Source organism: Coccinella septempunctata, chromosome 5, assembly GCF_907165205.1.
Source record: "Coccinella septempunctata chromosome 5, icCocSept1.1, whole genome shotgun sequence".
Lineage (NCBI taxonomy): Eukaryota > Metazoa > Arthropoda > Insecta > Coleoptera > Coccinellidae > Coccinella > Coccinella septempunctata.
This window is the reverse complement of record NC_058193.1, coordinates 15,646,315-15,659,766: the sequence shown is the minus strand read 5'-3', so window position 1 is coordinate 15,659,766 and position 13,452 is coordinate 15,646,315. Positions and strand designations below refer to the sequence as shown.

The window sequence follows — 13,452 nt, the reverse complement described above, 5'->3', positions numbered from 1 at the left end:
AAATAAGCGCAGTTTTGCGATTTATAGGAATTCACTGAATAATTTGTTGAGGAAAGCTAAAGAATCTTTTTATGCAGAACAGTTCAGATTGGCAGGTAAAGATGTTAAGAAATTTTGGAAAACTCTGAATCATTTAAATAACACAAATACTGTTAAATCCGGTATCGCTAATGAAATATGTGATGAGGAAGGTCATATTATTACAGGATTGAAGGGAAAGGCTGAAAAATTTAATGATTTTTTCGTCAACATAGGTAAACGCTTGACACAAGATACAATTAGGTCCTCCAGTGCTGTTACTGCGCATGTTCCTCCAAGTCGGTCCTCTATGTTCATCAAACCTGTCGATGAAAATGAAATTGTGTGCATTATTGCTTCACTTAAAAACGGTTCTTGCCCTGGACCCGATGGTATTTCATCATTCCTTATTAAACATATACATTCATTTATTTTGAGACCTCTAGTTCATATTATAAATCTGTGTTTTTTTAATGGTATAGTACCGACAGAGTGGAAGGAGTCTCATGTTACTTGCGTTTACAAGTCGGGGGATAAAACTGAAATGACGAATTACCGTCCAATCTCAGTAATAAATAATTTCGCTAAGATCTTTGAAAAATGTCTAAAAAGAAGATTAATATCCTACTTTGAAGAGAATAAATTGCTGAGTGACAGATAATTTGGGTTCAGGGAAAATATGTCGACAACTGATGCGATTCAGGAATTTATTGAAGGTGTCATTCAACCTATGGATAGGGGTGATAAAGTACTGGCGGTGTTTTTAGATCTAGCCAAGGCCTTTGACACGGTGAATCATGGGAAGCTTCTTGATCGACTGGAAAATCTTGGTGTCAGGGGTGTTGGCTTGAATTTGTTTCGTAGCTACTTGGAAAATCGAACTCAGCGTGTCAAGATGGGGAGTGCATTGAGTTCTCCACTGGGTGTTGATGTTGGCGTCCCACAGGGAACCGTACTTGGCCCGATCCTCTTTCTGGTTTTCATTGACTGGGTCCTTCGTGCTGCCGGTCTTGACATGATTGCTTATGCTGACGATACTGTCGTAACTTTTAAAGGGAGCACATGGGATGAAGTTTATAACGGTGCTGTGATGGGCTTGAAAAGAATTTTTGCGTTGCTGTCAGTGTCTTCGTTAAGTTTGAACAACCATAAAACAAAATTTATCACTTTTTCCCTTAAAATAACTGAACAACCAGAATTTGAAACGATATTTCTGCATGAGGATAATTGTGACCAGGTGTGCTGTCAGTGCACTGGCATCAACAAAACCGAGTCAATAAAGTATTTGGGGATCTTAATAGACCAACATCTTAGATGGAGTGAACATATAGCTCACCTGGTGAAAAGGATAAAAAAACTATATTATGTTTTTTATAATGTTCGTAATGTCTTGTCACGTAAAGTATGTTTCCAGGTGTATGAAGCTTTGGTATTATCATTGTTGAGGTATGGTATTGTGGTGTGGGGTGGCTGGTGAAATTAACATGAGAGGTCTGGACATAGTACATAAGGCCATAATAAAAATAATTTTGAAAGTTGGGAGAAGATTTGGAACTGACAGACTGTACGTAGAATCTCAGCAATTAAGTATTAAACAACTATATATATATGAAGTGATTCTGAATCAGATGAAAAAGGGAAAAAATCTTGTTCTGCATGCAGTCCAAACGAGACAGGTTGTGCAAGGGAATCTTGTTATACCATTATTCCATAGAAAACATTTACAGAGTAGCCATTTGTACTATGGTCCCAAATTTTATAATCTTCTCCCTCATGAATTGAAGGCATCATCTAGACAAAGGAGTAGAGTTTATAAGAACCAACTCCGTACATATATAAGATTAAACTCAAATAGATTCGAGGATGTCATTTCTGCATAGTAGGTATTCTAGTGTTTTTTTGTATTTTGGCAATTCTCATTTTCTGTTTGTTTTCGATGGAGAGAGTTCATCATCGGTTCTTGCAGAACTTGACAGTATACAAGCTTGCTTAGACTGCAGGTTCTGCAACTCAATTTTGTGAATTCTTATTTCAAATGTACATTTTCTTTATGATGAATAAAATTGAATTGAAAATTGAATTGAATTGAAATTGAATTCTATGTACGAAACTTACTTCCATCTGCTACTCACTAGGAGTCTTAAGAAATTACTTGGACCTATCATCCATGAAAATGATTTATCGGGCGACATTTGAATCAAGGCTAAGGTATGGCATTTTGTTCTATGGAAGTGCAAGCACCATGGGTCGTGTTCTGATGATACAGAAAAGAGCTATTCGGACGATTGTGCAAATGACCAGCAGAGAATCGTGTAGAGGAATATTCAGACAAAATAACTTGCTGACTGCAATTGCAATTCATATACAGGAGTGCCTTATTTTTGTATTCAAAAATAAACATTACTTCCAAACTAAATCGGTAACAACGTACAACACTAGAACAACAAAGTTGAAATATCCAAAACATAGACTAACACTGACCGAAAAGGGACCAGAATACAGTTGCATTAAATATTACAACAAGGTTACAGATCACATAAGAGAAACAACAGCACTTAAAATTTTCAAAAAACAAATCTTCAAACTGTTGGTACAAATAGAACCCTATACTGTTGATGAATTTCTGATGTATGAGATGGGAGATATCTCAAACTGTTAATTACATACCTTGACACTATTTCATTTCAAGAAGTAATGTATTATTATAATTATGTTGCTACTTAATTTGAAATAAAGCTTATTATTATTATTAATGTTTTGTCAAAATGGTCTAGCATCTTAACTGAATTGAAATCGTAAGCGTCTGCCATCAGGGATGGTCGCTATTTTGAAACAGACGCTGTCAAACATAGCAAAAAGACGCCATCAACTTCCTCATAAGTTACCATTTTCATTTTGTGTCAAATTTCCAGTTTACATATCACTGATCGAAGTTCAGAAAGAAAACATTGGCAGACGGTCGCATTCGGATGACGGCCCTAACCCTTTACTGCATGATATATTAAATAAGTGAAAAATTATTTTCTTTCGAAATATATGGTTTTATTAAGGGTTCAAAATTAATTATAATATTTTTTTTTATCAAAAAGTACCTATTTTAAATTTTTTTTTTCAAAAACCATATATGGTTTCGTGTGCATTGAAACTTCAAACCCCTTGGACATATATGGTTTCGTATGCATACAAAGCCAAATGATTAGTGATATCAAAAGCTTATTATATTTGACGATAATTAAGTATTGAAGAATGTTATACAGAATTATAACATGAAAATACCTTATATTTGGGACATTTAGTATAAGTTTTTATTCACAAACTTGACAAATTTGACGATTTTTCTGTCACTTTGGCAAGTGTCCAATATTGTCAGTCCTCACAGAGGTCAAGGGTAGATGCTGATGCTTTTCTCATTTTCTTCCTCTGAGTTGCTGTCCTTGGTCTTCAAGAAACTGATGTACTTTCATGGCGGCTCGTTGATGGTCATAGACATATAGACATGGACTGTGCCTTCTCTTTCTATCTATGCATGAAATACGGTCAAAAAAACTGACAGAGGGAAACTGAACATCGGGTATGCAGTTGTCTTTTTCTAGAATTTTGATTGATCCACACTCCCCTCTATGTGAAAAAAAAATGCCCGACGATCATTTCTCTCTTTTTATAAAAAAGCCAATTTCATGCTGACATATTGCTCAGTCCATGTCTCTATGCCTATGTTGATGGTGAACTGGTCACTGAATTAGCCAATGGACGACCCCGTTTACGAGGAAGAGTCTTTTGCTTTGCGCAGGTATTCCGAAACGGCTTGTTTGAAGGCGAACAGAGATAAATAAGAGGTTTTTTTTCGCCACAAAATCCACGCAGGGTCTACTTCACCACTAAGAAAGAATAAGACAGCCTAGCATGAAGAAAAGGTGAAGCAAATTGAAGCGAAACCATATCCGCGTGCGTAATTGATAAAATCATGCTTGTGTGCATACGAAACCACATATGTCTAAGCGAAGAAGCGAAGAATGCATACGAACCCAGATATGGTTCCGAAACAATTGGTGTTGAAAATAGGTGAAATTTAATAGAAAGTGAAAATCTGCAAAAGTGCATACGAACTAACAAGACATTTTTTGTTGCTCGAAAAATTCACCTTTTCATTTTTATTTCTTTTTGCAAAGTTGAGAATCGCACCTGCATGTTAACATTCACTCACAATGTCTGGAAAAGTGAGATTATATCCAAGTGGCATGTGATCATGGACAAAATGGATGTGTTTTGTTATTGCTAATGATATAACAAATATACTCCGTTAGCATACATACGTTAATTTTTCATTTTTTTTCATAATAAATAAACTGTAAACATGTCAAACCATTTATGGTTTCGTATGCGGTAAAGGATTTTAAAGTATTACTACCTGAGGTAGGTAGTACGCGTAGATTTTCGACCTACGAACGATGACTTCTATTCTATAAATGTGTAAAAGGTCTAGTATAATTATTCGAAAAAAGAACATGAACATAGAGGTCGTTATGTAGAACTTTCATGTAAAAAATGGGTAATAGTAAGTTTACACATGCATGGATTTACCGGCGCCAGTCCAACTTTCACGCCAGTAAGCGTTTACACTGTTTCCAGTGTTTTGCACGCCAGTTGCTAGTATCGATACTCTCGTTATAGTAGGTACCTACATCATGTCACGAAAGGAGCTTGTAAAAAATTGTCGAAAAATTGCAAAATCGATAATTGATAGTAGGTATGATTGAAGATTTAGAACGGAAGAAACGACATAAAAGAAAAGGTCGCTTATGGGTGCGCAAATTGGATTTCCTAGAGACCAATGATGGTTGCTTCAAATTCTCTTTTAAAAGAACTTTCAATGGAAGACCCCCAAAGCTTTCGAAATCATTTAAGAATGAAACAAGAAGGATTTAATTTTCTTTTACAACGTTGATTGTGTTTCAATTTCTGTAGACTGTGTCTCTCTAATTTGTACTACTTGATGCAAAATTCTATTAGCTGTTTTAAACCATGGTAACTTTGGTGTGTATAGCTCATCAGTAACTGCGCCAGATTTTTTTTTCTCTATTTTTCCCAATTCTGACGTATAAGTATTCCTTATACTACGTATTTTGGCTTTAACTTCCGATGCACCAAATCCTTCAATATTCATTAATGGTGCTATCTGTAAATAGCCATTTTCCCTAGCATCTTAATTTTTGTACATTCCAGAATGCACGTCCCACAAACAAGGAACTTGTTCATACAATTCTAAAAACTGTATTATGGTTTCTGATTTCCATTTCTTCTCTCTTTTGTTCATCGTTAAAATACAAAACTCACAAAAGAACCAAAGTAAACTAAACAATATTCATTGGCGTGCACAGAATGTGTTTACATTTGCAAGTTGTAATTTCACTAGCGCAAGGAAAGATACTGGCGCATCAATTTTGGAAGCAACCAAAATTTTCAATCCATGCATGCCTAGATAAAGTTTGCACGCCAGTGAGTGTTGTAACGTGGTTTACTCGGAGAAACCTAATCTCGAGCGCCAGCTATTCTTTTCAATAGGAAGAATAGCAAACCTACCAGAGTAGCTGCTAGCCGGAGACAGAGCTCGCTGTTATCTAGGGCGGTAGCGATAACGAAGAAGTCAAAATCAAATTGTGTAAAAGTTTATTCACACCTTCGGAAACTAATTATATGTACAAGGGAGATCTGTGTAGGTATGAAATATGAGTGATTCTATAAGCGAACATACATTCGGGAAATCCTATCCGGTCACGAGCACTTTATGAAATTTATACCGGGTGTAGTGAAAAATTAACGGTTCAATAAAAAATGCGCCAATCAGAACTGACGGAACGAATGCTAAGGACTTGCTATACGGTATCGGTATGTAGTTGTATTTCTCCGGAAATGAAACACAATAAGGGCGGATCTGTTCGAGACTTTTATTCGCTGCCCCAAGGGTTATAACACGCCATGACTGACAGCGAAGAAAATGTCTATTTTTAGCGCAACTACGGGATTTCGCTGACTACGTGCGGTATCTCTTATTCTCTGCCCCAAGGGTTATAACACGCCATGACTGACAGAAAAGAAGAGATTTCGGATTTAACACTTATGACGCGGAACGCGGACAGGGGGGTTGACGGAACTTTCCCTTCAGTACCCCAAGGGCTTACGCGCCATGACTGATAGCGAAGGAAAAAGTCAGACTCGCGAAACAGGGTAAAGAACGATAAAATACAACAGAAAACGATACAGTACAGCAGTGTCAAAGTTAAGGAAGTAACGGCGTAGGCCTAACAAAGAAACTGAACGGTACAGACGGGGACCTACCTCCTTTGTTTCAAGCACTCGAAACTCAAAGGATTTAAAAGAAAAACTAAAAAATTAACTCTAAGTACTGATGCAAACACAAAATGATTATTCTTCAACGGCGAAAGAAATACCGAAAATTAACTGAATCTATAACAGAAGTCACCACGTTAGAAAGCGAAAAATCGAAAATACTGAAGCGAAGTGAAAGAACTGAAATAAAAGTCAAAAGTGACCGTCGCGGGGGAAAATTTGCTTTTATAGGCATATCCCCTCTCACGGTAAAAATCTGAAAATTCCAGAATGCGACAAGAATGAAAAACGTCGTCAGCTCCGGTTTATCGCATATCAACAGATGAAATCTTCAGCGGCATGTAAGAAAAACAACGTGAAATACAGATAAGCGGTTTTTTACATTTACTCTGCCTATCGAAATGAACGTACGGAATATTCGAGAATTAAAATATTTTCAAAGGCGGAAATCTAAAACGAAAGAAATGCACTAAGATGAACTCCAATTTTCCTCAGAAAACTGGACTTCATCACAGTGTTTACATATGCATTTTAAAGTTACTGGCGCGCCAGAAGTCACCGGCGCCAGTAAATCATTGCATGTGTAAACCTACTATAATTTAAAATGACTTTAGCCTTGCGGCTTTCACACTCCTCTCCAGAGGAAAATTCACTTATCCCAGATATCTCAGATATCAAAAGGATTAAGCTCTGTTGGAGCCCTTTCTAGGTTTTCGGGCTCGTGGTGGTGGTCGGGTCCGGGTCGCTCCTCGGCTCCCTGCTGTAAGTTGGATTCCTGCACTTCCTGTCGGAGCAGACGGTGTTCCTCTGCACTCCCCATGTACTTGCGTACAGTTCTCGCCGTTCCCAGCAGTACCGCCTTCTGCATGACTCTATAGATATTTTCGTCCAGCTGAAGTTTCCTCAAGTTCTCTAGTAGTTTCTTCGGTATCAGGCCTGTAGATGATATGACAATAGGGATGGTCTTGACATCTGTCAGCTTCCACTGTCTCCTGGTTTGCTCCTCGAGATCTCTGTACTTTGAAATTTTTTTCAGTGTGCCTATCTAGAAGATTGTTATTATTTGGAATCGCCACATCGATGAATAGTGCTCTGTCCTCATCCTCATTGAGCAATATGAGGTCTGGTCTATTGTGGGTTATTTTCCGGTCTGTGAGAACCGTGCGATCCCAGTATAGCTTGTGATGTTCATTTTCCAATACAGCATCTGGATGGTAATTGTAATAAGGAACCTTTTTCGAACTTAAAAGTTGGTGTTTAAGTGCCAATTCTTGGTGAAGAATCTTGGCAACGGCATCATGTCTATTTTTGTACTCCGTGCCCGCGAACTTCTGACATCCCCGGTGATGTGCTGGATAGTTTCATGTGTCGCACAGCCATAACGACAGCTATCATCCGCCACTGAGGCATCCTTGGCGATATATTTCATATAGTTCCTTGTTGGAATCACCTGATCCTGCATGGCTAGCATGAAGCCCTCTGTCTCAGGAAACAACCTTCCGGAAGTCAACCAATAGTTCGACGCAGATATGTCGACGTAATCATGGTTGACCTCGTTCTGATGCCTTCCATGCAAAGGTTTGCCAATCAGTTTCTGCATTTTACTTTCTGCCGAGTGTTCGACGGTTTCCAAGTGGTCCTGCTGTAGCTTTAACGGTGTAGAAGTATCAGCAACACAAACTACTTGATGGAGTTCTGATGAAGTAGCCTTGCTCAGAAAATATTTTCGAAGTCCCTCAATTTCTTGGGTCATACGGTTGGACAAATCAACAATTCCTCTTCCCCCAAGATGTCGTGGCAGCTCGGTCCGTTCTATTGAGCTTTTGGGGTGATGTTTATTGTGTTTAGTCAGCATCGTCCTTATTTACCGAATGAGTAGTTCAGCGCCGAGCAAGCGTAGGTATTGATAGCTATTATCAGATTCTTGCTGTTAAGGCCAGTTCTCATTATCCTTCTCAATCTTCGGGTGAACTCCTCCGTTAGTTCTTTCTTCATCTGTCTCTGATTGATTTTTCTTGCCTGTTTCATGCCCAGATACTTGTATGTGTCTCCTTCCTTCAATGCTTCAATTTCTGCACCTTCCTTGAGTTTGAACGTACCATCTCCTATTTTTCCTCTCGTTATGTTCAGCAGTCGACATTTTTCTAGATCAAACTTCATTTTGATGTCTTCCGAGAATCCTTCCCCCATTTTCAGCATCAGTTGCATTTGCCTCTTGGTAGATGCGAAGAGTTTCAAATCGTCCATGTAAAGGAGATGATTCAGTTTTATCATAGTTCTACTGCCGCTCTTGATGGCAAATCCGTAGTCCGTAGAGTTCAATCTATGAGACAAGGGATTCAGAGCCATGCAGAACCACAGAGGGCTCAGCGAATCCCCTTGGAAAATTCCGCGTCTTATTGGAATAGGTCCTGTTGTAATGGAGCCATCTGCTGCTTTCATTTGAAGACTAGTACGCCAGGTTGACATGGCGTTTTTCAGGAACTTAACAATATTAGGATCCACCTTGTAAATGTTCAAGATAGTCAAGAGCCATTCGTGAGGTATGGAATCGAATGCTTTCTTGTAATCTATGTACGCAGCGTAAAGATTTCTTCGCTTGGAGAACGCTTGATTGCAGATAACTGAATCAATTATTAGCTGTTCTTTGCACCCCCGGCTCTCTTTGGTGCATCCTTACTGTTGCATGGCGATGATGTTATTCCTTTCGCAATGGTTGTGAATTCGATTTGAAATGCACGATGTGATTAATTTGTACATCGTTGGAAGACATGTTATTGGTCGGTATTTGGATGGGTCTTCTGTATTCCTTTGGTCTTTAGGTAACAGGTGCGTTGTGCCATGTGTAAGGAATATTGGCATTCTTTCAGGATTTTCAATGACATCATTTATTGCGTAGGTCAATTTGTCATGCATGATCCAAAGTTTCTTGATCCAGAAGTTCTGTAATCCATCAGGCCCAGGTGTTTTCCAGTTGTGTAGTCCTCTGATAGCTGATTTTACTTCTTCAATTGTGATCATGTCATGTTGCATAGGCTCATATTTTATAGATTCAGACTTTTCATCTTCAATCCATCCGGTATCTCCATTGAACTGAGGTTTCGTTGATAATTTTTCTGTCCAGAATTGCTCAATGGATTCCTTTGGTGGTAACTTTCCATTTTCTCCATCAGACGATGTGAGTGACCGGTAGAAAGTTTCTTCCGACTTTTCGAATGAATTATTGTCTCTTTTCCGGCTATAATTGTTTCTGTATCTTCTCAGGCGTTCTGCATACAGAATTAGCTTTTGCTTCAGAGTGTCGAGGCAGTGGTGAGCTGTAGCATTCTCCGTCTCTCGTTCTGTGTGTGTTCTGTTTCCATCCATGACTTCTTTGGCAGCTTTCACAACCTTCCTTCCGCGATTCCCGTTCAAGTACTCCGTCAGTCGTCCAATGTCTCTTCTTAGTCTCTCTGTTTTGTGTTGAAGACGTTTCTGCCATGGTGGCGCATATAATTTGTGTAATTTTGGACCATCGTTGTTCGTTCGGCGAATTTTTGCCCCTATGATTTTAGCCGTCGTTAGCGCTGCACAGTAAAAAACTAGATGAAGATATTCCAATGAACTCCCATTCTGTAGGTACTCAGGTAAAACGTCCTTATTCAAGATGTCGATTATGAGTGACAGTTTCTTGGATGTATTGAGTCGGGGAGATGCTATTCGATGAAGAGGATCTGTTCCTTCCAGTTCGGCAAAGTATCTCCTCATCTCAGAGTCAACTTGTCGGTGGAGCTCTTCCCTATCGTCCTGGTGTTCCGGCTCACTTGGGTTGCAAGATGGACTTTCAGTGTCAATTTCTTCTGGCTGTTGTTGCCCAGGCATGTGAATTTCATCAGAGGTGTTGGTGTCGCTCTCTGTTACTGGCGGACGATGAAGTTCTTGTTTAATTGCGTCGATTCTGGCCATTGGTATTAGTTCATTTCTCAGAATTACGCGGTACTGGTCTGCCACCCGTTGTTCAGTGACATTCAGATTTGGGTAGGCGTTGCAGAATTCCTCATGGAGCCTTTTCCTATAGTTGCTCGTGTTCTGCCCTAGTCTCGTGATGGAGTTATATATGCGCACAATAGTTTCATTCATGGACGTTGTCCACTTCATGCGCTTTCTGACTAACCCCGCTTGGGTGAGCACTGGCTATTCAGCCATTCAGGATATTCATCCTGCGCAGCCCCTTCAGCGGTTCGAGTCGGCAATTGAATTGGACTCGTTGGTTGCTGTTGTTGCTTTGGAGCTGTAGCTTCTTTTGCAGCAGGAGCCCGCTTCCTCAACATCCTGCCACCGACGTCCCGCATGCTGTCATGTCCAGCGCCGGCTCCAGACATGCCCTGACGATCCCCAGGCAGCGACTTGTTTCCGAGGCTTCTCGTAATCACCATTTCCATGGATTTGTGCTCCCCTTTCTCGGTTTGGGGGGGGGGGGGGGTAGAAAAATGGGAGCAGAAAGAGCACCCCCATAAAGGATGTGAAAGAGAGAGTATAAAGGAATGGGACGGCGGACAGCAGGCGTGGCTGGCTGCACCGACTACGTCGTTACGTAGACGTACCCGGCAGGCCATCTACTTGATAGCTGCCAGGCAGGCCAGACAATAATAATGTAATAATAATAATGTTTATTTGCAACAACATAAAATGTACAAAACATAGGTACATACAATATACGATGTGATAATTACGTCCAAATAAACGGAAAATATTATTAGCCCATTAGAACATCACTGTTGTGCATGGGCAATACACTTTTTATATGTTTAGAATCTTAGACGCCTATTTCTAGCGTTCGTGGTGCTTGCACCTATCTCATGTTACAACAAACACATAATTATACAACAAAATATATTTTTATGCTCTTTTTAAATCATTGCGGCTTTCGTGTGAGTGTGAGTTTCAGTTATTCTCAATCAGCTGTTTTGTCTCGAACCTTCCCAGAAGAATGATATATTTTTTAAATAGAGATTTTATCATGTTTTCCGAGTTTATCCTATTTAAATACATTTTATAAATATCTGGTAAAGAATTGTAAACTTTCAACGCAACATTTGAAAAACAACGATGACTGACATTCCTATACAGTACTGTGACCGTGACGCTATCTTTTTCTTTGTATCTTGTATTGTAGTTGTGACTTACTTTTTCTAAAAGATTCTGTAACGAGAGGGTAGTTTTCAAACCTACCCCCTCATTTTAGAATAATTATTTCAGTTTTCATTTTAAATGATTTCGTTTTGAATTAATTTTCCGAGAAATATTTTCAATTTCCAATTCAGGATTCCGACATCGTTCGGAATTGTAAACATACCGTACCGTTTTTATTCCGTTTTTATTCCCTAAAAACGATGTCGTATAAAACATCCTGAATTGGAAGATAACCGAGTTTTTTTTGTTCGCTAGCACAGATAAGTCGAAATTAAGACGTTTTCATCGACGCAAATTTACCGAATTTCGACTGTCGGGCACATCTGATTTCCGCACCCCCCCTGTGGGTATAAAATCAGATGTTCCCCCGCAGGCCACTTCACTTACGATTTTTACTTGATTGTTTCACTTGTGCTTAATTGACGATAAATTTACCTGCCGTTCACGTTTAATAAGTGCCGTCCGCCGTTAAAGACTTAGAGTTGCTTTTCATTTTTTTTTTGGTTTCGATTCAGAGTATACTTTATTTTCCTTTATTTTTTTTCCCTTCACCATAGTGGGTGATTATAAAATTGACGAGTGCAAGTGGCCAAGCCAAAGGTAAGACGACACGCCGTTATTTTCTTTTATACAATATTGGAACTTCAGCCTCCCTTCATCCCTTCCTACCCCGGTTTCAGTTCCACCCCTACTGCTAAAGCACCCCGCTGGCGTGGATACTCAGGGGGTGCGGAGGCACTTTGGAGTGGCTAACCCTCTTTCCTTCCCCGTTGTTGCGACGCTCACTACAGTTGCTCGAAGAGTGTGTGGAACTTTTACCGTACATCATTTTGATAATTCGCTTTTGCATTACATCAAGCGGTCTTAGATGGGAATATACAGCACCACCCCAACCCAATATAGCATATCTGCCTGGTACCTGTAAGATTGCGTTACGTTTAATTCGATTTCTCCGTGAGTATTTTTTATTGTTAAGTGATTATATTCAGGTTGGCCCTTTATGTTGTTTGAGAAAGGCATAAAGAATGATTTTGTATAATTCACTGTTAACATTTTATGACTGAAATAATCAAATATTTTAGACAGGTCTTTTACCGCTGTATCTTTCAGACTCTCCCACGTATCATCTGTAAATAAAATAGCAGTATCGTCCGCAAAACTTAATAAATCACCAGAAATCTGTGAAGTTAGAATATTATTGAGATATATTGTAAATAGTACTGGACCCAAGACAGTTCCCTGTGGTAACCCAAAACTAACCACTGCTTCATCACTTAGGATCTTGTTTACTTTAACTACTTGTCTGCGGTTTGATGAATAATCTGCAAAAAGATCATTTGACGCCCCCCGTACCCCCACATCCTCCAAGGCGCACAACATCTGCATATGGTCTACAGTGTCAAAGGCCTTAGCAAGATCCAGGAACACGCACAGGACAGGTTTACTAACTTCTAAGCATTTAGTAAATCCATCAACCAACTTAGCGACAGCATCTCCCGTACACAAACCTTCTCTGAAACCATATTGTTTCTCAGACAGTACTTTATTTTCATCGAGAAACTTAACCAATTTTCGCTTCAAAACTTTTTCAAATATTTTAGCCATGTGTAATTACTGAGATTGGTCTATAATTATTTATATCTTTTGCATCCCCTCTTTTATAGATGGGAGTGATCATAGCTTTTTTAAAATCCTGCGGAACTTTATTCGAAACAAAAATCGTATTAATTAAATGACATAATGGTGATGCTATAATACCAGCGGTTTTCTTAAAAATTTCCGATTTCAAACAGTCAAAACCTGGAGCTTTCCTGTCTTTGAGAGAGTTTATGACTGTTTTAAGTTCTTTTTCATTTGTAGGAGAAATGAAGAAAGTGTTTTGATTTATTCTGGAAGAATTATTTTTATTATTAT

At 39.0% G+C, this 13,452-nt stretch overlaps 1 protein-coding gene across 1 annotated transcript; it reads right to left on the bottom strand.

Annotated features, from left to right (window-relative positions):
• Positions 1-787: 787 nt before the first annotated feature.
• On the bottom strand, positions 788-13,143 carry LOC123314039. Its single transcript, XM_044899152.1, has 4 exons — positions 12,799-13,143; positions 12,634-12,717; positions 12,325-12,457; positions 788-1,113 (listed from the first exon to the last, which is right to left on the bottom strand). The coding sequence occupies exons 1-4, from the start codon at positions 13,141-13,143 to the stop codon at positions 788-790; spliced, it is 888 nt and encodes a 295-aa protein (XP_044755087.1).
• Between the last annotated feature and the right edge of the window lie 309 nt (positions 13,144-13,452).

Bases quoted from the DNA above. Each gene is read 5' to 3' on its own strand.
- LOC123314039 (XM_044899152.1), bottom strand. From the start codon at position 13,143: ATGGCTAAAATATTTGAAAAAGTTTTGAAGCGAAAATTGGTTAAGTTT. The intron at 12,458-12,633 runs GTAAAAGACCTG...GCAATCTTACAG, and splicing joins AGAGTCTGAAAGATACAGCG to GTACCAGGCAGATATGCTAT. The intron at 1,114-12,324 runs GTGAGCGTCGCA...ATTCTTTTCAAG, and splicing joins ACACTCTTCGAGCAACTGTA to CCCATCACAGCACCGTTATA.